This window comes from Mytilus edulis, chromosome 2 (genome assembly GCF_963676685.1).
Source record: "Mytilus edulis chromosome 2, xbMytEdul2.2, whole genome shotgun sequence".
NCBI classification, from domain to species: Eukaryota; Metazoa; Mollusca; class Bivalvia; order Mytilida; family Mytilidae; genus Mytilus; species Mytilus edulis.
In genome coordinates, this window is record NC_092345.1 from 84,236,547 (window position 1) to 84,263,457 (window position 26,911).

The window sequence follows — 26,911 nt, forward strand, 5'->3', positions numbered from 1 at the left end:
TTACTTTCTCTTCCTCACCGGTCTATTGCAAATGGATGCCACGACAAAACTGCTCCTGCGGATATTGTGACAAATCACCGTCAAGTACGTTTCAAATCAATTATAAACTGTTAAATATATATACCGTTAATTCCGTTAAATTGGATTCCACGTTTATTCAACAATACGAACTGTAATTGTTTATTTCTATGAATTGAACTGAGAATTCTACTTTCGTTTTTGACTTGATATTATTATTGCATTGAACATTCATATATTTCTTTCGTACATATTGTAAAATATTGTATTTTTATTTCTTTCAGTTTAACAAACATTACACACTCTGTAAACTCCTGTATTCTTTCTGGTGGAATTATAATCTACAAGCTTCACTCACAAGTTGTTATTCTTTATAATTTGCCGAGATTGCGATACAATCCCATGGTTATACTAGCTGAGTCAAGCTCAGCACAGTAAATTGACGACAACCTGTCTTTACATATCCAGACAAGGAACGACAACGTAGCAACGTACATACCTTCACACTGACAGTGGACTACATATCTTGTGTATACTCGACAGCGACCTAACAACGTTGAGTCAACATGGATCCCAGTCATGAGGAACAACAAGAAGAGGTACAGCCCCTAGAAGGAGATGTCCCTGAAATATTAGAAAATCCGTCTAATACATCTCAGTCAGATGAAACTCCCGAAGCTAGGCGAGTACGTGACCTCACAGAAAAAGGACAAGGAGCTTTCACTGAAAAACGTGACAAGTTCTGTCAGGAACTGGAGGCTCTCTGGGCCGACATTGAATCCCAGTTATTGGAAGTAACAACGCCTCCTAACGAGCTCCAGCAACTCCTTACAGCTCAGGACAAACTAGTTAAAGCCTGTAATAACTATCGTAGGCTCACAGATGAGTACCTTGACTTTCTGAAAAGGACCAGAACACTGGAGAGTCAAAAAGAAATAGATGCGTGTAAACTCTCTTTAGATTTTCGTCTGTCCAAAGTGGAACTGGTCATGGAAAAACTACACGAGCAGCGCCTCGCTCTAACAAAGTCCAAATCCACTAAAACAAAGACCTCAAAAGGTAAGAAAACCTCACGCAGTGGTAGCTCTAACGTGTCAGACATGTCAAGCCTAGCACGGAGAAAGCGTGCCAAGGCAGAGGCTGCCAAGTCTAAAATAGCCTTTGTAGAGAAACATGCCATTATCCTACAACAGGAAGCAATGTTAGAAGAACAAGCCCTGTTCAGACAAGGTGAAATGGAACAGGAAGCTGCACGCAAACAGGCAGAAATGGAGCAAGAAGTCGCTCAACGTAAACAAGAGGCTATGCGCAGGAAGGCTGAAATGCAACAAGAAGCCGCACGAGTAAGCCGGGAAAAGGTCGAGCTTAAAGCCAAATTTAACCTTCTTGAAGCACAGAAAGAAGCTGCAGCCGCAGAAGCCGAGGCTCGTATCCTGGAATACGACGATAGTCAAGCCTTTAGCGAACTACCTGACGAAAAGGAAGACCCGCTCCAGCGTGTGCAAGATTTTGTCAACAAACTTCCTGTATCAACAGCTGTGAAGGAAGTAACAGCACCTCAAAAGAAAAAGCAATTTCCTGTTAAAATTGAGCTGAGCCACGAAGCACCAGCGTTCGTGCCGTCCGCGGCACTGAACTTGCTGTCACAGACATCTGCTGTCTTACCTTCCGATTCTAAGTCACCGGAAGTTACCTTTATCCCAGATTTGGGATTAGTAACAGGCATACAAAAATTAGGTCTTTCAGATGAGAGCCCTACTGAACATCAAAAACAGGGTGTTAAAGAAGCGATCCCTGTCTTACACCAAAAACAAGGCATAGTAGAAGAGATCCCTGTTGCACACCAGCAACAAATCAACTTTACATCAGAGATAACTAGATTCCTTTTACGCAAGGACTTGCTTTTCTCCCGATTAACAAGCTTTAACGATCGGGCAGAGTCATTTCATACTTGGAAAGCAAGCTTCAAGAACGTGACTGATGAGTTACAAGTCTCTGACTCAGAACAGATCGATTTACTGATCAAGTGGCTCGGTCCAGAGTCTGCTAAACACGCCATTAGCATAAGAGCGTCGAACGCTAATAATCCTACCATAGGTATACAGAGATTATGGAAGAGGCTTGACGAGCGGTATGGTGCTCCAGAAATGTTGGAAGCCTCTCTCAAGAGTAAACTTGAAAAATTCCCTACCTTAACAAATAAGGACAACGCACGTCTCTACGAACTGTCTGACATTCTATCAGAAATAGAATATCACAAGGAAAATCCCAAGCTGGGATGTTTGCTAGCATATTTTGACTCCTCGTCCGGGATAAATCCTATTGTTGAAAAATTACCGTACGGACTCCAGGAAAAGTGGACCACAAGGGCTACAAGATACAAGGCTAAATATGACGTTGCCTTTCCACCTTTCACAGAATTCTCTGCCTACATCAGGGAAATCAGCAAAACAAAGAACGATCCTGGGTTCATCTTTGGGTCAAAAGCCACACCAAATACAAAAGGTGCTGCGCCAAGGTCTACGCCTTACCCTAGGACTAAAGTTGGTGCTCATAAAACAGCAGTTGAGCAGCAATCTAGAGACGCCAGCAAACAAGGTCTTTGTATTCTGCACAATACAAAGCATTCCTTAAATGAATGTCGAGCGTTCCGAGCCAAGTCAATAGAGGAGCGCAAAGGTCTTTTGAAAGAAAACAATGTATGTTACAAGTGTTGTGATTCTACCACACATAGAAGTCGGGATTGCAATGCAAGCATAAGTTGTAAAGAATGTGGAAGTAAACAACACACTACCGCACTTCACATCACTAGACCACAGCAACATACAAGTTCGCAGTCTAGCTCGCCTAAGCAAGCCTACGGCGGGGAGCCTATAGAATCGGCTGAAACAAAGGCAACCTCAGTTAACTCTACCTGTACTGAGATCTGCAAAGATACATATAGTGGGAAATCTTGTGCTAAAATACTTCCTGTGAATGTTTATCACAAAGATAACCAGTACAAAGTTATTCGCATGTACACCATCATTGATGACCAAAGCAACCGGTCACTAGCATCGCCCGAATTCTTCAATCTTTTCGACGTCAAAGATAAACCGGAAAACTATACTTTATCAACATGCTCCGGCAAAGTAGTCACTTCCGGCAAAAGAGGAAGAGGTTTCGTCATGGAATCAATCAACGGTAATGACAAGTTTGACCTTCCTGTACTGATTGAATGTGATCATATTCCCAATAATAGGGACGAAATACCTACTCCTGAAGTAACAATGCATCACCCTCATTTAAAAGAACTTAGAGGTAGCATTCCACCAATAGAGGAAAATTGCCAAATTCTTCTCTTAATTGGCAGAGACCTTATAGAGGCACACCATGTCCTCGATCAGCGCATAGGACCACCCAGAACTCCATATGCACAACAATTGAAACTTGGTTGGGTAGTGATAGGAGAAACCTGCATTAACAAGCAGCATGTTCCTCTTGAGTTAAATGTCAAAATAACCAACATTTTGCCTACAGGACAACCTTCAACCTTTCAACCATGCACAAGCAAGTTTGACATCCGGGAAAACTACACAGACCCTGTAACGAAAGACTTACAATCGCCACTCTTTGAAAAAACAAGGGACGATGACAAGCCTGGACAGTCATATGAGGACAAAATGTTCATGAAGCAGATGGACAACGAATTTGTAAGAGACTCGGAAGGAAGTTGGGTAGCACCGTTGCCGTTCCGAGTGCCAAGACAGCCATTGCCAAGCAACAGACAACAAGCTCTTCATCGTGCTAATATGTTAGACATCAGTTTGAATAGAAACCCAGTTAAGCGGGAACACTTTCTTACTTTTATGAGTAAGATCCTGGACAATAATCATGCAGAGCTCGCTCCACCATTGCACGAACATGAGGAGTGCTGGTATTTGCCATTGTTTGGTGTTTATCATCCGAAGAAACCCGATCAGATAAGAGGTGTGTTTGATTCTTCCGCCAAATGTAACGGAGTTTCACTTAACAGCGTCCTGCTTACAGGTCCAGACTTGACCAACGATCTCTTGGGAGTACTGCTGCGTTTCAGGAAAGAAATGATCGCAGTAACTGCAGACGTTCAACACATGTTTCACTGCTTCGTTGTCAGAAATGACCACCGTAATTACCTGAGATTTTTATGGCATAAAGACAATGACCTACAGGAGAACCTTGTCGAATACCGCATGAGAGTTCATGTTTTCGGTAATAGTCCGTCACCTGCTGTTGCTACGCTTGGACTCAGAAAAGCAGCTCAAGCATCAGAACAAGAGTTTGGCAGTCACGTGACTAGCTTTGTTACAAGAGACTTCTATGTCGACGACGGTCTTACGTCATGTCCCACGAAAGAGGAAGCTGTTACGCTCATGAAGGACACACAGCAAGCATTAGCAAGATATGGAAACTTACGCCTTCACAAGTTTGCCTCTAATTGTGCGGAAGTTATGTCTGCATTTCATGCCAGTGATTTGGCTTCAAATCTTAAAGATCTAGACTTAGAATGCGATAGCAAACCCCTACAACGTAGTCTTGGTCTCAGCTGGGACGTAAACACTGATAACTTTTTATTTCAATTATCATCAGAAAACAAACCGATCACTCGGAGAGGAATTTTATCAACGATAAACAGTCTCTACGATCCTCTGGGATTTTTGGCTCCGGTGATTATACAAGGGAAACTCCTATTGAGGAAAATAGTATCAGAAACCGTCGATTGGGACCAACCTCTCACTGATGAGACAGCAGATGAGTGGAAATCTTGGAGAGATACTCTAATTGCTATCGAAACATTGCGCATTCCACGTACCTACGTGCCGTATCTGAGCAAAACCGCCACAAAGGAGTTACATGTCTTCTCTGATGCATCAGAAAAAGCCATAGCAGCTGTTGCATATCTACGCACGACCGACAGTAGTGGTGAACCAAACATAGGATTCATTCTTGGGAAAGCTAAAGTTGCACCAACAAGTGGTCATACTATTCCACGCCTTGAACTATCTGCTGCAGTATTAGCAGTCGAGATAACACAGACCATCATGGATAATTTAGATTTACATATAGACACCGTAAAATTCTACACAGACAGTAAAGTAGTCCTAGGCTACATAAGTAACGAGACAAGAAGGTTCTTCATCTATGTCGCCAATCGAGTGGAGAAAATAAGAAAATTTAGCTCTCCAAGTCAATGGAATTATGTACCAACTCACCGTAATCCCGCAGACTCGGGAACAAGGTCCGTACAAGCCCATGAAATTCACAGCAGCGAATGGTTATTAGGACCAAAACAACTTCTTTCCTCAGAACAGAAGAATTCTGAGGATATATACCAGCTAATAGATCCAGAAGAAGATGGAGAAATCCGTGCAACTGTTAATGTTGCAAAAACATTTTCCACACCTGAGCATAAAGGTATCGGAACTGATAGATTCAATCGATTCTCCAACTGGACATCACTTGTGCGAGCGATAGCCTTTTTGGAACGTTTCTCTCGTTTACACGGGTCAAAACAGGCATCATCAGTGACTTCTGTGGATAGTTTTTCAAATGCCGAAAATTTCATCTTAATATCTGCACAACAGGAAGTTTATGGAGATGAAATAGATTGTATAAAACGTCAGGAACAAATTAATAAGCGGAGCCCGATAGCTAACCTCAATCCGTTTTTGGATGAACGAGGACTATTACGAGTTGGAGGCCGTATTGTAAAATCGGACTTGAACCTCCGTGAAAAGAAACCATTGATCGTCCCTGGACGCAATCATGTAGCAACATTATTAGTTCGACACTACCACAACAAGATAAAACATCAAGGTCGCCATTTCACAGATGGAGCGATTCGTTCCGCAGGATTTTGGATCGTAGGAGCAAAACGCTTAATCTCATCTATTATTCACAAATGTGTGACATGCCGCAAACTCAGAGGAAAAACTGAGTATCAAATCATGTCTGATTTGCCAGAGGACCGTCTTGAACCTTCACCTCCGTTTACTAACGTTGGAATAGACACCTTTGGACCCTGGACAATTGTTTCACGTAAAACACGTGGTGGATACGCCAACTCCAAACGTTGGGCAATTTTATTCACATGCTTAGTGACAAGAGCTATTCACATCGAATTAATCGAGGAAATGAGTTCTTCGGCCTTCATAAACGCCGTCAGGAGATTCGCCGCTATAAGAGGCCAAGTAAAGATTTTCCGATCTGACCGTGGAACAAACTTTATTGGAGCAATCGACGATTTAAAGATTGATTCAATCAACGTTGAAGATGGACCCTTCAAGAACTTTCTGTACAGTTCTGGTACAACTTGGATCTTCAATGCGCCGCATTCGTCCCATATGGGTGGAGCCTGGGAAAGAATGATTGGTATCACCAGAAGAATTCTTGATTCTATGCTTCTAAATGCAGCCGGAAGAAGTCTTACGCATGACGTGCTTAACACACTAATGGCAGAAGTTTCAGCAATAGTGAACTCTAGACCTCTGGTACCGGTATCAACAGATCCAGAGAATCCGTTAATATTAACTCCGGCTATGTTATTGACACAGAAAACTGACTACGTTTTCACTTCAGACCATCTTGGGGAATTCGACAAACGAGATCTCTGTCTTGCCGAATGGAGACTAGTACAGGCTCTGGCCAGTGTTTTCTGGTCCCGTTGGAGGAAGGAATACCTGCCGTTACTACAACAACGACGAAAATGGACCGAAGATCGCCGTGATCTCATCGAAGGAGACGTCATTCTTCTTAAGGACAAAAACATTTGCCGTACCCAATGGCCCGTTGGAATTATAGTGAACTCATTTAAAAGTTCAGACGAACATGTCCGAAAGGCAGAAGTGCGAGTTATCGTTAATGGAAAGGCCACAACCTACACACGCCCTATCGTGGACATGATTCTTCTCATAGAGAACACTCCTGTGTAAATATATGTATATATCTCTGGATTTATATAGTGACATTCATATGTGTTATATCTTATGGAATAATAGTGATATCAGGTAGATTTCAGACGGGGAGTATTCTGGATCACATCCGCAATTATATTCACTGTATAGTCTATTTGATTGGATTTTTAGACATCCGTATTTTCCGGAAATAATCTGAACTTCTCCGTATTTTCACTAGTGCTTACTTTCTCTTCCTCACCGGTCTATTGCAAATGGATGCCACAACAAAACTGCTCCTGCGGATATTGTGACAAATCACCGTCAAGTACGTTTCAAATCAATTATAAACTGTTAAATATATATACCGTTAATTCCGTTAAATTGGATTCCACGTTTATTCAACAATACGAACTGTAATTGTTTATTTCTATGAATTGAACTGAGAATTCTACTTTCGTTTTTGACTTGATATTATTATTGCATTGAACATTCATATATTTCTTTCGTACATATTGTAAAATATTGTATTTTTATTTCTTTCAGTTTAACAAACATTACACACTCTGTAAACTCCTGTATTCTTTCTGGTGGAATTATAATCTACAAGCTTCACTCACAAGTTGTTATTCTTTATAATTTGCCGAGATTGCGATACAATCCCATGGTTATACTAGCTGAGTCAAGCTCAGCACAATGACCAGTTCAATGTTTTAGGATCAACATCACTAAAATTTCGTAACTGTAACACAATTAATGTTTACATGAACTTATCATTCCGAAAATGTTGCTTGACCCTATAATATTGATAGTTGAAAGTGTTAACAACCTGTTCAGTCTATTGTTTTCAATCACATGGTTTAACCAACTAACTAACATGTTTAACCCCGCCACATTATTTATGTATGCGGTATGGGCTTTGCTCATTGTTGAAGGCCGTAAGGCGACCTATAATTGTTAATGTCTGCGTTATTTTGGTCTCTTGTGGACAGTTGTCTCATTGGCAATCTTACCACATCTTCTTTTTCATAATTCTATTTGAAGTGATGATGCAATGGCGGAATTTAAAAGCGGTTGCAAATACGTCTACCGACCTATTAGATTCTAATTGACTGGTCACACTGCTATAGTCTACCCACCTTGGTAATATCGAAATAGACAAAAAATATCATTACTCCAAATTACAATGTATATGCAAATGGTAAAATCAATAATCCAAACAAATTAAAATGTACAAATGCTGATGTCCCACTCTTTGAAGATACCAACTGAGTAGCCTCAGACTATAAAAATTGGACAACTTCAGATACAACGAAAATCAAAAATCTTGTCAAACAGAAAATATATTTATTATTAACATAGCAAAAGATATTGAGAAGGAAGACAGTTCTTTTTGGATATCAAAGACTTTTCCCCGTTGGTAAATCGATATCTCTATGAACATAATCAGCTCGCCTCCTGGACTCTCTTTTACATCGCGATGACCGTGAGGGTATTCCGATGTATTGTTGCCACAGAGATTTGACTTTCGTTTTTGGCTAGTAACCGATCGTATAAATACGCGAACTTTTCTAAATGCAAAATAACAATCCGTATCGCTTGTTATAAATTCATTTCTTCAATGAGTACTAAAAAAATGTTTAGAACACAAATAAATAAGATGTAAATGTCTTTTGACGTTAGAAATTTTTAGATTCGTTCATTCGTTCATTGTGTATTAATTTACGTTTTTTGATTGAGTTAAGTCTGCCAATTGATATTTTATCGTGTATTTTTCTATGTTGTGATGTTATGCTATTGTTTCAGAAAAAGGGAGAAGGTTTGGATCCATTAAAACGTTTAATCCCGCTGCAAATGTGTGCACCTGTCCAAACTCCAAAGTCAGGAATCTGATGTACAGTAGTTGTCGTTTGTTTATGTAATATATACGTGTTTCTCGTTTCTCGTTTTTTTTTTTTTATATAGATTAGACCGTTGGTTTTCCCGTTTGAGTGGTTTTACACTAGTAATTTTGGGACCCTTTATAGCTTGTTGTTCGGGTGTGAGCCAAGGCTCCATGTTGAAGGCCGTACATTAACCTATATAATCATGGTTTGCTTTTTTTTTTTAAATTATTATTTGGATGGAGAGTTGTCTCATTGGCACTCACACCACATCTTTCTATATCTATATATCTTTTCTATATTCATAAATTTAGATTGTTCAGTTAGAGGACTGGAAAGCAGTTATTTATAAGGGGAAATTTTAAAGATTTATAGATATAAGAAGATGGTGCATGAGTTCGAATGAGACAACTTTCCATCAAAGTAATAATTTGTTTAAAGTAAACCATGCATTATAGATCAAAGGTCCTTAAACACGGAGCCTTGGCTCAAAGCGAACACCACGCTATATAAGAACAAGAACATTGCTAGTGTTAAACCATTCAAACAGGAAAAAAAAAAAAAAAAAAAAAGGAGATTCAAAAGTACATTTTGATACTTAGCTATTTGATTATTTGATTACGGCATTGTTTATTAAACTCTTATTTGCTTAGATTTGCTTCCAAAACCAATTGAGAAATTTGTAAGATGTTACCAAAAACAATTTGAATTTAAGCAATGTCTTAAAACTGCTTATTTACATACAATACTACTAAGAAGTAAAATTTAAAAAAATACTGAACTCCGAGGAAAATTCAAATCAGAAAGTCCCTTATCAAATGGTATAATCAAATGATAAAACATACCAAACGAATGAATAACAACTGTCATATTTCTGACTCGGTACTGGCATTTTCAAATTTTGAAAATGGTGGATTGAACCTGGTTTCATAGCACTTCAACTCTCACGTGTATGACAGTCTCATCAAATTCTGTCATATTTACAACGATGCGTGAACAAAACAGACATAAGGCCGTTAGTTTTCTCGTTTGAATTGTTTTACATTGTCTTATCGGGGCCTTTTATAGCTGACTATGCGGTATGGGCTTTGCTCATTGTTGAAGGCCGTACGGTGACCTATAGTTGTTAATGTCTGTGTCATTTTGGTCTTTTGTGGATAGTTGTCTCATTGGCAATCATACCACATCTTCTTTTTTTATATAATAGGTAAAATTGTCAAAATATGGGTACAACAGTATAATATTAATACTAATCGGTACTAATATTGATATAACAAAAACACCGCTATGATATTTTAAAAGTATCGCATTGATATTTTAAAAGTAACGCATTGTTTATTTATGTATATAAGAAAAACACAGCACTTCAAATTTTACACTGACATAAACTTAAGCTTCTAACTAACTTCTGCATGTATATTTAGACTCAATTGTTGTTTATATTTGAACAATAAGTTTTAAAATTAGTATTTTCTTAATTTTTCGTTGCCGAAAACAACATTTTTCGCATGGAATGTCTGCATATTTACAATTGATATTAGACAATATCGCTATGTGATATAAGAAAAGTTTTTGTCGATACGCTTCTTCCATAGACTGTTACAATAGATATAGAATACCTATTGCTCAGTGATAGTATCTGATATATGGACTTGACCACCAAAACTAAACCTTGTTCTCTGGTCCATGAAATGAGGTCGGTGAAATTAAAAGTGTCTGGTGGGCATGAGGACCTTGCAAGGTACGCACATACTAAATATAGAGGGGGCACAATAGGGGGTCCGTTAACATTTTAACAACACCTCGGTTTTGGCCAAAACAGTTAAAAACAAATGCAAAAATGCTGATAACAGTTAACAAAGTGGGTTGAAAACAGTTAACAGCTTAAATTTATCTCAGATAACAGTTAACAACAGCTTGAAAAGGGCCAAAACAGGTTAACATAAAAAGGTATTGCCCCCTCAATATAGTTATCCTTTGTTCATAATAAGAAAGAAATTAACATTATATAAAATCTTAACTTTTCTTCAAGTGGTCATTAAAGCATGAAAATTATGTCAAGGCCAATGGACTTAAGACAGACGGAAACTTCTAAACATAGGGCATATACAGTATATATAAAGTATGAAGCATCCACCTTTCAAATATAAAGCTTTTAAGAAGTGAACCAACGCCGCCGGCCGATCACTATTCCTTTGTAGAGATTTTTTGCGACAAAAGTAGCAGACTCGACAAAAATCAGAGCACTGATGGAAGGTGCTTTCATAGTTCCACACGTTGATGGAGAGTTGAGTTTCGCATGAATATCCACTTCGAAATCCATGGTTTAATGAGGCAAGTATTTTATTTTGTTCAAGATGATACAGGAAGTGGCGACAGATATTGTGTACTAAGACTTTGGATTGTACAGAGTGAGATACCATAAAATATTTCAGGCATAGCATGCCCTAGATAAAATAATTTTAAATATGTTTTAGAAAGATAAAAACTTACCAGGATTTTGCCGTGCATTTTTTTCCATTCCTGCAGAAGGTGCCAAAAGAAACTAAGTTGGGAAACAGATTTGAGAACTTCCCCACAGGTAATAATTGAAGTGAGGAGAATTGATTGACATGGACATTAGATGGACAATAGATACATGACAAATCAATAATTGGTTATTTAGACTGTGTACCTGAGTGGACCATATCGAGGTAAACTCAACTGTTATCTTCTGCAGGGACGAAAAAAAGTGTACGGCAAAATCCAGTTGAGTTATGAATTTTCTAAATCATACAATGTATTTTATTTATCTGGGGCATGCTATGCCTTAAAACGTTTCCAGATGCATAGGTTTGCCTGTACTCGTAGTAAATTTTGAGGTGAAAATACGGCCATTTTAGCCATAGGGTCCACATGCACCTTAAATACAAATGACAAGTCCATAATGGGATTTGATGAGGTTTTTTTTTCTTTGGTCATCTTTAAAGTTTAGCTCGGTCAACCCAGTTAACCCAGGTGAGCCCAATTGTGAGACGTACCCAAAGATTTAAATTGATAGGTTAGGACACGAGTTCTCCTTCACATAATATAACAACTAGAACTGAGCATGTACAGTTCAGTAGATCTATCTTAAAGGTTAATGTAAAATATATTATCAAGATCGGGTGCAGACACAACTTGTCTGACATCTATCCTTTATTCCTAATTCAATCATGACTGGATAGATGTGATAAAAATAAGTCATTTAACTTTGATAAATTTAGTGAGAGAACTTCATCTACACAGCAAAACGTAAAGTTAAACATAATGGAAGTCGACCTGCTTCGTTTCAATCTTCCTGAGACATCTCTGTATGATGTCTGTATTTAGGGAATAAAGAAACAAGTCGTTCAGAATAGGTGAGATCGTCCTATAGCAATGTCAACTGTTTGTTGAAAAACATGTCCATCAAACGAAAATAAAGCACCTTGATGTATTCTTTTTTAGATGAGTCCAAAACATATTTATGTATTGCTTAAAGTTTTCGGAGAACTGTTTGCATGGGTTAAGTCGAAAGGAAGATTAGTTCTGAATGTTCCACTTCATATCAACAATTCCAGATGTGCCTTTGCATATACAACCGCATACCAAAAAGCATTGACCTATTCAATATTTTATGTGGTCCCCAAATCTAATCCAATCTTTAACATGGAAACTATGCAATTTTTACAAATCATTCATGTCGCTATTGTACGGTAAACAGCATACACAAGTCTTTTACTATTTTACTACACCAAGGGGAGACAATTACCTTCATTATCCACATAAAATGTGTTATCACAGACCCCATTGTTATGTTAGGATCAAACAAGAGTGCACAGTTGAAATGTCTTACCTACTATACTGACCATTGATTTAATGTTGAAAGTCTAAGATAAAGGTAACTTACTAAAATTATCAGACATATAAAGATCCCTATAACCTGAACATTTCTAAATATCTATGAGAATGAGGTAAAAGTCAGATAAATCCTGTCCTACAGACATATCCACCCTTACATTTTTTTTAACACAAAATCTTTCTGATGGTAACCTAAAACAGATTATAACACAAAAACTTAAGATTGAGCAATGAGCAATGATAAGATCAAGGTCAGATTATACCTGCCAGATGGACATGTTCTTAGTACACCTTTATACAGTTAATCCATACACCAAATATAGCTGACCTTGTATTATATTTTTTGAAAAAACCCCATACCAAAACTCAACACTGACAAATGAACCATGAAAATAAAATAAAGTCAAAGTCAGACAATACCTGCCAGACTGACATGTTATTTCTATCATTTCATACACCGAATATAGTTGGCCTATTGCTTGTAGTTCTTAAAAAAAGACCTAAGCACAAAAACTTAACATTGAACTATGAACCATTAACATGAGGTCAAGGTGAGATGAAACCTGCCAGACTGACATGTACCCAATACATTCATTCCATACACCACATATAGCTGATCCACTGCTTATTATTTTTGATAAATGGACCTTATCATAATACTCGGACCTTGATCACTGATCCATGAAATGAGATCAAGGTCAGGTGAACCTTTTCTGGCTGACATGTAGATATTGCAAGGAACCTATATACCAAATATAGATATCCTACAACTATTTATCATAATAAGTGAGAAATTCACACAACAAAAATCTAATTTTCTTCAAGCAGTCACTGAGACATGAAAATGAGGTCAAAGACAATGGACATATGACAGATGGAAACTTAGTAACATAAGGTATATGCATATATGATATGAAGCATCCAGGTCATTTATCTTTTGAAATATTATATAAAGCTTTATACAAATAGTTTTAAAATATTTAAGTTAGTGCTAGACATTGGGTGACAGACTGAAACACTATTAAATAACTGTAGCTGGCTGGCATATACAAAAACAAAAAGAAACTGTTCCCATTGGGAATTCTTTCTTTATTCAGTCTTCTTCAATCATTATTTGACTCAAGACAACTCTTTTCAATTTACTCAGATACATCTCAACCCCACCCCCATCCCCAGTTCAAAAAGAGCTTTAAACACTATTACTCTCTCAAAAAATATCTTAAAGCATATCTCAATGAATGCTTGTTTTCTTGGAACTGTATTTCATCAATATCTCCAAATAAATTTGTCTTATGATTTATTGTCAGAATGAAATACAGCCTGTTTTGATTTTTTCAACTATATGTTGGAATTATTGTTTGTTTTACCCCCAATGTATTTCAATGTTAAAAACATTTTTGTATCTCTTGAAAATTTCAGGATATCAAATATGCTATAATAAATATTGAATCTCTTGTATTTTTAACTTTTTTTTATACAGTAAAGTGTTCTATTGGATTTATAGGGCCATTCTGGTTTTTGAGGTTTTTCATTCTTGTTTTTCTTCTTTCTTATATGATCTGCTTTTAAAAATTAGTTTTGCCCAGTAAACACATACATTTTCACAAGCTTAGGTGACAAAAAAAATATCTTGTCTTTTTAATATATCTTTTACAGTTTAAAATTAATTTATTCCCAAACATTTCATATGAAAAATAAAAAGACTTGTCCATATGGCGTAAACCCCATATAACAGATATCAATGGATAGCAAAACTTAATGCTCAAAGTCAACTATGGGACATTCTTAACCTTTCTGTTTTATAATAACAACTTTTTTGGTATATGTTGAAATCCATTATCTAATGTAGGTTAAACACAGAAAATTTATCATTAACCCAAAAGCCATCAGATATAAAGAAGAAACATCTACTTTGAACTCCTGGCTAAATAACATCTCAAAGTAATAAGATAAACATTTTCAATATTCTTTTACTTATATATTTCTTGGAAATAAATTATGGTGGATGCAAGATCTGTTTACCTAAGAAAATAGGCTGTTTGCCTTAAAAAATATTTTCTAAGATTGACAAATGCTTACATCTTCATTATTAAAATCATTAAATGACTTATAATCTATTACCAAAAGATTGTATCCTGTATCCTTTATTTAGTCATATTTTAAGAAAAGCATTTTTTTTAAAAAATGTAACAAAGATTCACGTTTACAGAATAAATCAAGAGTGTGTTGAAGGGAAATAACATGATGAGTGAAACCCCATTGTATTATATTCATTCAACTTTTGATGCCTGAGCATTTTTAGCATGAAGACTGAAAATTTTGCCATACTTGCTTCAAGAAAGGTGCTGTTATTCTCTGTAAGACCTTTTAGAATGAAACAAGTATTCATACAGGTTCCACCTGTGTTAGTACACAAAGTCACAGTAACCTAGAAACATTTCAATAAGCAATACTTTTCTGAAAAAATTTTTGGGAGGGGAAATTCCTGTAAAACTAATTTCTTTTATCTCTCCTATAAAATGATCTTATTTCTAATAAAGAATGGAGCATTATAACAATGTAAAATTGAACACTTTTAGTATTGTATCAAAACATCTCTTACAAATAATATCTCTTACAAATCTTCAAGTTGCATACACACAGATGTTCCTAAAATTTATTAAAACCAATCTTTTTTGTAATTTATATGTTATATTCATCATTCAAATAAAAATAAAGCTTTGTTTCATTGGTTTAAATATTTTATCCTCATGTATAAATAAGGCAATCCCACATTTATTTGTGGATTTTTTATAAACAAGGTTTTTATAAAAAAAAAAATGCTGATAAATGTTATGTTTCAAATTATCAAAACCTTGTTCATTACAATTGAGTCAATTTAACGAAAGTTATCTCCCTTTGTTCATGATTTGAGACTGGTAACTGTGGATGGTGACATTGATTTTCTTTGATCTCTCTGAGCCTCATCAGCTACATGCTTTTGTATCTGTAAATAGAAATAAACATCAGGCTTAGTATTTGATTTTGATTTTTATTGTTTCAATGCCACTTTTAGGCTATTTAGTGGCTGACAGTTTATTTTATTGGTGGAAGAAGCTGGAGTTCGCAGAGAAAACCACTAACCTTCCATAGAAAAACTGACAATCCTAGTCAATTAAGATTAGAGTCTAGTGCACATGCACAAGCAGGATCAGAACTCACAACCTCATTGTTGACTGGCTAGTGATTACAGTAGTAACTACCTAGACCACTTGGCCACCGAGGCCCATCAGGCTGAGTTTGATAAAGCCCTACCATAAATCATCTGATAATTTTTCTTGTATCTATTATACTTTTGAAGATTAAATAAATTGTATTTTACCTATATGGCCAACTGTCATGTTTCTTGGTTTCTGGGACAATAAACAAAGTCTATAGTAAAGACATCTCAAGATTCCTATTAAGCTAAGCTTGGTTGAAATTGGTTCAGTAGTTTTAGAGAAGATGATTGAACTATGTTGACAGTTGCCAAGATGAAGATATGACAACAGTTCACATAGCTCAGCTAAAATCTAGACTTTTATTTTAAATGGTCGTCAAACCATGAAAGAGGTCAGGGACAAAGGCCATTAAATTTCAGACCAGTCTAATTGTATATCAGATATGGAATTGTGTTTTTTTTCCTCATTTCATTTTGCATTGTTTATTCTTAAGTTGTGCAATTACATTATTGTCCCAGGTTAGGTGGAGGGTATGGGGCAAACAAACTAGGTTTAACCCCTGATTTTCTGTATGTGCCTGTCAGGAGACTGTAATTTAGTGGTTGTCTTTTGATGCTGTATACCATATATATTGTTCGTTTATATAACATTCTTCACACGTTTTGAATGCACATATGTGGTAAAATATGAAAATATTGAATGTCAGCAAATTGACAACAAAATGATTTGTAACAGCACTTTTCCAATAATACTAGACTCTGTGAGAAACATTAGCATAATACAGGAAAATGCACAAATAAGAAATTTGAGAAGACAGAGAAACTTAAATAAAGATGACACATAAAATTGAGAATGGAAATGGGGAATGTGTCAAAGAGACAACAACCCGACCAAATAAAAAACAACAGCAGAAGGTCACCAACAGGTCTTCAATGTAGCGAGAAATTCCCGCACCCGGAGACGTCCTTCAGCTGGCCCCTAAACAAATATATACTAGTTCAGTGATAATGAACGCCATATTAATTTCCAAATTGTACACAAGAAACTAAAATTAAAATAATACAAGACTAACAAAGGCCAGAGGCTCCTGACTTGGGACAGGCGCAAAAATGCGGCGGGGTTAAACATGTTTGTGAGATCTCAACCCTCCCCCTATACCTCTAACCAATGTAGAAAAGTAAACGCATAACAATACGTACATTAAAATTCAGTTCAAGAGAAGTCCGAGTCTGATGTCAGAAGATGTAACCAAAGAAAATAAACAAAATGACAATAATACATAAATAACAACAGACTACTAGCAGTTAACTGACATGCCAGCTCCAGACTTCAATTAAACTGACTGAAAGATTATGATTTCATCATATGTACATCAGGCACAATCCTTCCCGTTAGGGGTTTAGTATCATACCATCATAACATATATGAGAAGAACATAACCCGTGTCATGCCAACAACTGTTTTTAGAATAAATGTGTTTAGTTCCGACGCAAAGACCTTATCAGTGACTCAATATTAACGCCAAAATATGCAATCTTTAATGACTTGACAACAGTATCGTAATTATATCCCTTCTTAATAAGTCTATTCAAAGGTTTTTTAAGTTTCTGAGGTGAATACTGACACCTTTGTGCTTTATAAAGAATATTTCCATAAAAAATTGGATGTGAAATACCTGAACGTATAAGAAGTCTGCATGTTGAGTTATATTTACGAATGATGTCTTTATACCGATGATAAAATTTAGTAAATGTTTTGACTAGTTTGTGATATCAAAAAACCCTGGTGTAATAATTTTTCAGTAATACATAAATTTCTCTCGTTAAAATCTAAAACATTGTTACATACACGAGCGAATCGTACAAGTTGAGATATATAAACACCGTAAGATGGTGACAAGGGAACGTCACCATCTAAAAACGGGTAATTAACGATAGGAAATGAAAAATCATCCCTTTTATCATAAATTTTAGTATTCAGCTTTCCGTTAGTGATATAGATATCAAGATCGAGGAAAGGGCAGTGGTCATTGTTAGTATTAGCTTTATTTAAAGTAAGTTCAGCAGGATAAATTTCATTAATATACATACTGAAGTCGTCATTATTGAGAGCCAAAATATCATCCAAATATCTAAAAGTATTATTAAATTTGTTTATCAGATGTTGTTTTGATGCAGTGTTTTCCATTCGGCATTTAAGCCGGGTGTGCCAACCACCTTCTTTTGAAAGCCGACCACCTTTCAATTTTAGGAGGTGGTCGGCTTTTTTTTTCAAATTCCGGATTTTTTTTCGGTTCCTTACTGTTAAAATTTGAATACTAATCGTGCCTCCCTGATTTGTTTTCATTGACAAAGATGGCGTCTAATTGTCAAATTTCAATGTTCTCATTTATCAATCGGGGGAAAAAGAAATGCAGATGATGATGATGATAAAGAAAATACCAGACCAAATAAGTTAAATAAAATTGATAGTAATGTTGAAGTTGTGGAAATTGAACAAAAATCAACCAAACAACGGAAAAGACACTGAAGTGAAGACAAATATGAGTAAGACTTCAAATGTGAAAGAGGATTTAGTACCATGGCTAGAATAAAAACATTACTCAGGAACAGACTTAAAATGTAGCAACAATATTTTACAAGGATGCATTATGAGACACCATCATTAATCCTTGTAAAATATTGTTGCTAGCATGGGGCCTAATGAAGATGAATTTGATTTTAAGGAAGCACTTAAAGTCTGGGGAAATTTAAAAAAGAGACATATTTTGATAAATAATATCAAAAAGTATGGACAAAGAAACAAAGAACTTAAGTCTGTTGTTGTTAAATCCATGCTGATGCATAAAATTGTAAATGAAAGAAGAGAAAAAAGAGATAAATTGTTGAAAAAAATCAAATCAAAGAATATTTGACAATTAATATGACTACTTCTATTTATGTTTGTTAACTCCATTAAATGTGAATATTATACTAATCTTTATTTTTGTGACCCCCACGTGCACGTGCACCCACAGTAAATAAATAAAAAACTCGGTTGGACATTTAAAAAAAACCCACCCGGTTGCAAGTGATTTTTTTAAAACACCCACCTTACCTTAGTGAAAAAAGGAAAACACTGTGATGGGTCTTTGCTTATTTTTGTCATAAATTGCAACTCATAACAATACAAAAAGAGGTCCGCAATAAGTGGTGCACAGTTAGTCCCCATTGGAATTCAGATAATCTGACGATATACGGAATCCCCAAAGCGAACAAAAATGTTATCTAGTAAAAATTCAAGGGCATATATAGTATCAAAGCATGTCCAATTAACATAGTTTTTTTGTTTATTGCTACTAAAAAATGACCTAAAAGAGTTTGAACATATATATTCACATTCTGATTTTTTGAATGCCCATTTAATTAGGTGTGTGAATTTTTTCTTAATGAGATTGTGAGGCAATGTGGTATACAGGGTAGAAAAATCTAAACTTTGAATAGATTCATGTACACATTTTGACATATATCATCAGATTGTTGTTAATAGTACATCGTACTTAAATCCTTCCATCATAACTTAATGTAACAAAGGTAATTTAAGTTTACTAATTATAGTCCAAATGGCTGTATAGGATTTTCATCTAATGATGCAAGTTTAGGGCATATTTTGTAGGGACTAGATTCCCATGAAACATTTATAAATTAAAAGAACTAGAGGCTCTAAAGAGCCTGTGTCGCTCACCTTGGTCTATGTGCATATTAAACAAAGGACACAAATGGATTCATGACAAAATTGTATTTTGGTGATGGTGATGTGTTTGAAGTTCTTACTTTACTGAACGATTTTGCTTCTTACAATTATATCTATCATGAACTTTGCCCATTAGTAACAGAGAACTATATTTGGTAAAAATTTACATAAATTTACCAAATTAATGAAAATTGTTAAAAATTGACTATAAAGGGCAATAACTCCTTAAGGGGTCAATTGACCATTTAGGTCATGTTGACTTATTTGTAGATCTTACTTTGCTGAACATTATTGCTGTTTACAGTTTATCTCTAACTATAATAATATTCAAGATAATAACCAAAAACAGCAAAATTTCTTCAAAATTACCAATTCAGGGGCAGCAACCCAACAACCGATTGACCGATTCATCTGAAAATTTCAGGGCAGATAGTTCTTGACCTGATAAACATTTTTACCCCATGTCAGATTTCCTCAAAATGCTTTGGTTTTTGAGTTATAAGCCAAAAACTGCATTTTACCCCTATGTTCTATTTTTAGCGGTGGCGGCCATCTTGGTTGGTTGACCAGGTCACGCCACACATTTTTTAAACTAGATACCCCAAAGATGATTGTGGCCAAGTTTGGATTAATTTGGCCAAGTAGTTTCAGAGGAGAAGATTTTTGTAAAAGATTACTTTAATTTACGAAAAATGGTTAAAAATTGACTATAAAGGGCAATAACTCCTAAACGGGTCAACTGACCATTTTGGTCATGTTGACTTATTTGTAGATCTTACTTTGCTGAACATTATTGCTGTTTACAGTTTATCTCTTTCTATAATAATATTCAAGATAATAACCAAAAACAGCAAAATTTCCTCAAAATTACCAATTCAGGGGCAGCAACCCAACAACCGATTGACCGATTCATCTGAAAATTTTAGGGCAGATAGATCTTGACCTGATAAACATTTTTATTCCATGTCAGATTTCCTCAAAATGCTTTGGTTTTTGAGTTATAAGCCAAAAACTGCATTTTACCCCTTTGTTCTATTTTTAGCCGTGGCGGCCATCTTGGTTGGTTGACCAGGTCACGCCACACATTTTTTAAACTAGATACCCCAAAGATGATTGTGGCCAAGTTTGGATTTATTTGGCCAAGTAGTTTCAGAGGAGAAGATTTTTGTAAAAGATTACTTTAATTAACGAAAAATGGTTAAAAATTGACTATAAAGGGCAATAACTCCTAAACGGGTCAACTGACCATTTTGGTCATGTTGACTTATTTGTAGATCTTACTTTGCTGAACATTATTGCTGTTTACAGTTTATCTCTAACTATAATAATATTCAAGATAATAACCAAAAACAGCAAAATTTCTTCAAAATTACCAATTCAGGGGCAGCAACCCAACAACCGATTGACCGATTCATCTGAAAATTTCAGGGCAGATAGATCTTGACCTGATAAACATTTTTACCCCATGTCAGATTTGCTCTAAATGCTTTGGTTTTTGAGTTATAAGCCAAAAACTGCATTTTACCCCTATGTTCTATTTTTAGCCGTGGCGGCCATCTTGGTTGGTTGACCGGGTCACGCCACACATTTTTTAAACTAGATACCCCAATGATGATTGTGGCCAAGTTTGGTTTGATTTGGCCCAGTAGTTTCAGAGGAGAAGATTTTTGTAAAAGTTAACGACGACGGACGACGACGGACGACGGACGCCAAGTGATGAGAAAAGCTCACTTGGCCCTTCGGGCCAGGTGAGCTAAAAATGTGTTTGATGACACAAATGCACCTGCTGAAGCTTTGAAAATGGAACAGACAGATGAAAAGACTGAGGTAAGTAAAGACAGAAAAGCTGATGGTAAAAGGTTAACTCTTAATGCCCCTGTCTTCTCAGACAGGCCATACAAAGTTGTTACAGAATCAGAAATATTCAAGTTGTCTTTGATAAATAACTTACTATTTTTCTAACATGATTGAGTACTTGACTTCCTTGTTTTCCTTGGCAATCATCTACTCCATAAGGAGGTCGTATAGTCACTTCTTCCATCACAATTATATTTTTACCTTCCCATCTGGACTCTGCCAACCTGCAATATTCTTAACATTTAAAAATATGTATGTATCGAAGAATAAATAACTAAGATATAGTTTATCAGAAACATCCAATCCAATCAATGTAAATACTTTAGTTGATTTTTGTAATGATTTTACGATTAGAATGAATCAACAGCAAATATCTAGAGAAGATAAAATAATAGATTTGATCTAAACCCTGAATATTGATTTGAAGGATAGCAAATGTTTTAAATACCAGAATATCCCTCATTAAAGTTGCTGCCACATTTGTAGAGGACTGAATTACAAAATTTCAATAGAAATGCATAGTGCATGAATGAACTAGAAGAGGAGTGTACTTGTTGTGCCTCTCTATTTTGTACTAGCTAGCAATACTGTTGCACTCTGTGAATACCAGGGTCATAGAGGTCAGAAATTAATATATGTCTATGAATAGCTTACCAAAGCAAGACAAAATATTGAAATGCAAGCCATCAATTGTATTCATTTGAATTTGTGATTCCTGCTTTAAATTTCAAATAAGCATTTCCTATCAAATACATCCTGTTTAAAGTTATTTTTTAAGTCTAGTAACAACGGCAATCATGTTCATTTGGACACTAACATATAATAGTATGTCAAAAATCCATTGTTTCTACCGGAGTTTGAATTTGCATATAAAACATTTCAATCATGCACAAAATATACTGCTGTTCAGTTATCAGTTCTTTTAAAACCTGTACACAAACAGTCTCCAAAATGCCTCGACAACTTCTCCAGTTTCTTTACATTGATGAGGCAACCAATAAACTAAAAAGTAAAATTAATGTTAATGACTTACGTTTTAACAATAGAGTTAAACACTTTTTGTGCTTCATCAGAAACACCAATACCAATGTAGTTAATACGTTTCCGTTTCTCTTCTTTACTTGCATTTAGTCTGTTATTCAACTGAAAATATAAGTACAATAAAATTAAACAAAATTTTTGGATTTAAACATGTTCATGCACCAGCGTGAGTAAAAAAGTCCCTGCATTAGCTGTACTCATGCAAAGCCAATGCAAGTGTGTCTTATGTTGATAATAATGTCCCAGTAACTAGATCATATATCAGAACAGTTAAAATATTTTGGTTCTTTAACAAGCATTCAAATGTCACTATGATAAAGTTCAGAATTTGGAACAAAAAGGTTAAGTCATATAAAGTTGAACCTTTGGTGATATCAATGTCACATGCCAAATCTAAAATTCTACATTACAGGGGGTGTTCTTTTAGAACTGAGTTGTCATCTTGAATAAATGTCTCTAATTGTTGAAAAATGTTTGGTGAAATGGACTGGTTTTTTCCACTGAGGTACAAAAAAATGTCTGGAAAGTGACTGCCTACTGTCATGATTGTTACTTCATTATTATTCATTGGATACCAATTTCAGTGGATTTCGTGGGTACAGGCCTATTGAACCACTTGTTAAAATGGTAATTGATGTACAAATTTTCTATAGGCTTGTATGCAGACTTTAGTAAATCTATAAAATCACATACCCACTAAAATACACTTTTTTTTAAACCACAATTTTTTGTATTTGGCCATTTCACTTTTATACTGCTAAAATAACTTGATGATTTGTTGAAGTGGCTAAATGTGCTAAATTCTCAAGCTTTTTTCTTTTTATTTGTTATATGATTATTTGGTGCAATCCATTCATGATTTTACAGACACAATACTGAGGAAATATATTTTCATTTCAATTTCTCTTCCTATGGAAATAACTTTTTCTGAGGCTGAGCTTACAAACAGCAAGTACACAAGATATTTCTTAAAGTGCACTGAGTAAAATTTTGCTTCAAGTATGTGTTTGCTGAAAATATTTCAGTATACTGCAGTTTGTATTTACATGTATAGCCTACTACAGACTGACTACAATTATGTTATTATACAGAATTCTAGCTAAATACCTTCTGTAAACTCAAGTTAGGCAGTGCAGGTGGAGGGTCATCAGATTCTTTAACAACTTTAACTTCACTACAATAATTGAGATTTACCATGCGAACATCATGGACATTGTGTTTACCGCTGGCAGCAGATGATTCTAACAAACAGTTAAGGAATATACAAGAAATGATAGTGGGTTAACAACTTAACATACATAGTATTTTTATATTTTGTATGGTTGAAATTCAAGTTTCTTTCCAAGACAATACACAGTGGCAAGTAAATTTTTATTAAAATTCCAGTGGGATTAGTAGATATTTTTTTTAAGTATATATTCCTGGCAATATCTTTAAATTTTCCTCAACTTAAATCTTATTACTGTTGTTAACTTGATATTGATGATGTTTCTTTTGAATAATTGTTAGATGTAAGATATTAGGATGAATAAAAAATAAATAAAATAATATAACTTGTGTTCTTCTTTACCCTTATACATGTAGTGTACCTTCAAGCTTATTTTCATACAGAAATAAATGTCCTGTATCTTAACTGATAGTTTTATATATATACAACACCAACATATATTATATACATATATATGTATATAAGTACATGTTAGCACCTCATTCTGCTTTACTCATGGAAATAAATGATTGGTACTGATGTAGCTGACAATTCAACAAATAAAAAAACCCAATGTAAACAAATTATTTATAGCAATACAAATTATATATACCGACCAAAACATGATTAAAATTATTCAACATGTTCAACACAAAAACTTGTCAATGTGTCACTTTATTAAAAATATATGTAAAGCAAATACACTTACCAAAATTACACATAAAACACACAAAAAAGGGCTCGAAACAATGTGAACAGACTTTCAGTGCGAAAAATCAAAGTGACGAACATGAATGGGAGAGAAGGTGTTTTTTGGCAAATGGACACAGATAAGTAAAAAGCAGGTAGCAATAAATTGTTTAAAAGAATTCAGTAACAACTATGTCTAAAACTAAATAAATATGAGCAGTTGTCATTCAAATAACATCCTGATGGATATTATTACTGAATGTTTATCCTATTCCTTGTCTTTCAAATTACATTACAGAGGCTTTTAATATCATTCTGTAATTTCAGAAGCATACGACAATCAATTTTGAACTACGTTGTGTTTTGCCACATTAAAAGATACGGAAAGTTTGTGATGACCTATGGACGATATTTATAAACAAAACATAATTTCGCAGAAAAAAATCGAGATCATTTCCATAACAACTCGTCATATATTGAAGGATACTGATTGCAAGCATTTTACTTTCTACATCGAAAGCTAAAACTTCCCCTTGCAATTTTTGATTGTAACATGTCGTACACGACACAATACTTCCTATATTGAAGTATTCGCCCTCTTGGGCCATAATCTTCATTTTTCTGCCACCAAGATGAGTGAATATGGAGTAAATATTTTGTTTACTTCTGATTGGCCGATAGAAATAAAAAGACTAAGCTATTAGTCGAATGTCGGTCAAATATCCGGTAAAAATTTCGTCAGATAATAAGAATAACTTTACCTTATATTTTTTTTTTTTTACTGGCTTCCGACACAAATTTGTTTCTCTAATCCCACCATTTTTGGGTAGTACAAACTATGGCCATGCCCAGTCCTGACTGAGTCAAAACCATATCTATTAAAAAAAGTAAAAAAATCTCCAACAATAAAATTTAAAGAAAGTTGGTTAGCTAGTTTAGAAAGCAATTCTGGGAAGTGTACCAATATAGATCAATATACAATCTAGCAATAAATTAACAACTTACAGAAATTTTAAAATATTTTTATGTTTGAACCATATTTAACAATAAATTCAAAAAAAGACAGGCAAATAATTACAAGACTTTAGAACTATAGCTGCCGATGTCGTGATCTTGAAATCGAAAGAGGGAGGTATATTGGTATTAAAGCTGAAGACAGAAAGTGTAAGCTATGTAAGATCGCAGTTGAAGACGAACTACATTTTCTTGTCCGGTTGTAAAAGATACTAGATCTCAACATTTGTTAAATTTAAATTCTAAATTCAATTTTTTTTAAGATTATCTGATGAAATAAAATTTGTTTGGATTCTTTCATCTGAAGATTTGTTTGTTACTTCGAAATTTTAACCCATCTTATTTATTACACTCCCCTTTTGAAGAACGAACGAAAATCATAGAAAATATCATTGTTGTTTGATAAAATTGAAGGAGAAGAAATATATATGTAATAAAATCGATCAGGAGTTTTCTCCCATAGACCTAGAGCTATAAAAATTATGTAATTTCTCCAGGTCACAGTGGCATATCCAAAATAAGGTTTGTGTGTTCATGTTTTTTTTTTTTTTTTTTCTAATCATTTTCTGCCTGTGCTTTATTTTGTAATTCTTTTGCCGGATTGTATAGCTCTGAGCACCATCTGAATGATAAAATTTGTGTTGTCCCCGCAGACACTGAATCTCTGAATGATAAAATTTGTCTTGTCCCCGCATACACTGAATCTCTGAATGATAAAATTTGTCTTGTCCCCGCAGACACTGAATCTCTGAATGATAAAATTTGTCTTGTCCCCGCAGACATTGAATCTCTAAATGATAAAATTTGTCTTGTCCCCGCAGACATTGAATCTCTAAATGATAAAATGTGTCTTGTCCCCGCAGACACCGAATCTCTGAATGATAAAATTTGTCTTGTCCCCGCAGTCGGACACTGAATCTCTGAATGATAAAATTTGTGTTGTCCCCGCAGACACTGAATTTTTGAATGATAACATTTGTGTTGTCCTCGCAGACACTGAATCTCTGAATGATAAAATTTGTCAACGGTTGTCCCCACAGACACTGAATCAGTATGCAACAACAACAACAAATGCTTTATTAGTGTCTCGCCTCTTTAAAACATTTGATATAAAACACAATTATTATAATATTACCAAATCAATTTATAAAAGAGCCACTCTAAAAAGAGAAACTGTAAAACACACATTAATAATACATTTATATAACATATATGGTCACCAACATATATAACAAATATCAATATCAATATACCTATATCTTAGTATAAAACACCATATTATATTAGAAAAACAAACAAACAAAAAACCAACATTATATACACTAACAGTCATTACGAGTATAAAAATTCACTTTCTCTTAAAAAGTAAATATGTCGGCGAAAAAAAGTAAACTTTATCTAAATGTGGAAAAATCAACAGAATTTTCTTCAGAATCAAAGTATATGTACATATGTTTTATAATGAAAACTATCCATTTAGTTATAAAAAAAACATAT

General features: G+C 35.0%; 1 protein-coding gene across 1 annotated transcript; it reads right to left on the reverse strand.

Annotated features, from left to right (window-relative positions):
* Positions 1-14,860: 14,860 nt before the first annotated feature.
* On the reverse strand, positions 14,861-25,089 carry LOC139513178 (protein LSM12-like). The gene is made up of 5 exons (XM_071301458.1): positions 24,888-25,089; positions 23,611-23,744; positions 22,496-22,605; positions 21,557-21,686; positions 14,861-15,659 (listed from the first exon to the last, which is right to left on the reverse strand). Exons 1-5 carry the CDS (start codon positions 25,015-25,017, stop codon positions 15,576-15,578), a joined length of 588 nt encoding a protein of 195 aa, XP_071157559.1. The 5' UTR covers positions 25,018-25,089; the 3' UTR covers positions 14,861-15,575.
* Positions 25,090-26,911: the final 1,822 nt, after the last annotated feature.

Bases quoted from the DNA above. Each gene is read 5' to 3' on its own strand.
- LOC139513178 (XM_071301458.1), bottom strand. From the start codon at position 25,017: ATGAAGATTATGGCCCAAGAGGGCGAATACTTCAATATAGGAAGTATT. The intron at 23,745-24,887 runs GTATCCTTCAAT...ACTGTTTGTTAG, and splicing joins AAGTAAAATGCTTGCAATCA to AATCATCTGCTGCCAGCGGT. The intron at 15,660-21,556 runs GTAAGTTATTTA...TTCTATTTACAG, and splicing joins TCAATCATGTTAGAAAAATA to ATACAAAAGCATGTAGCTGA.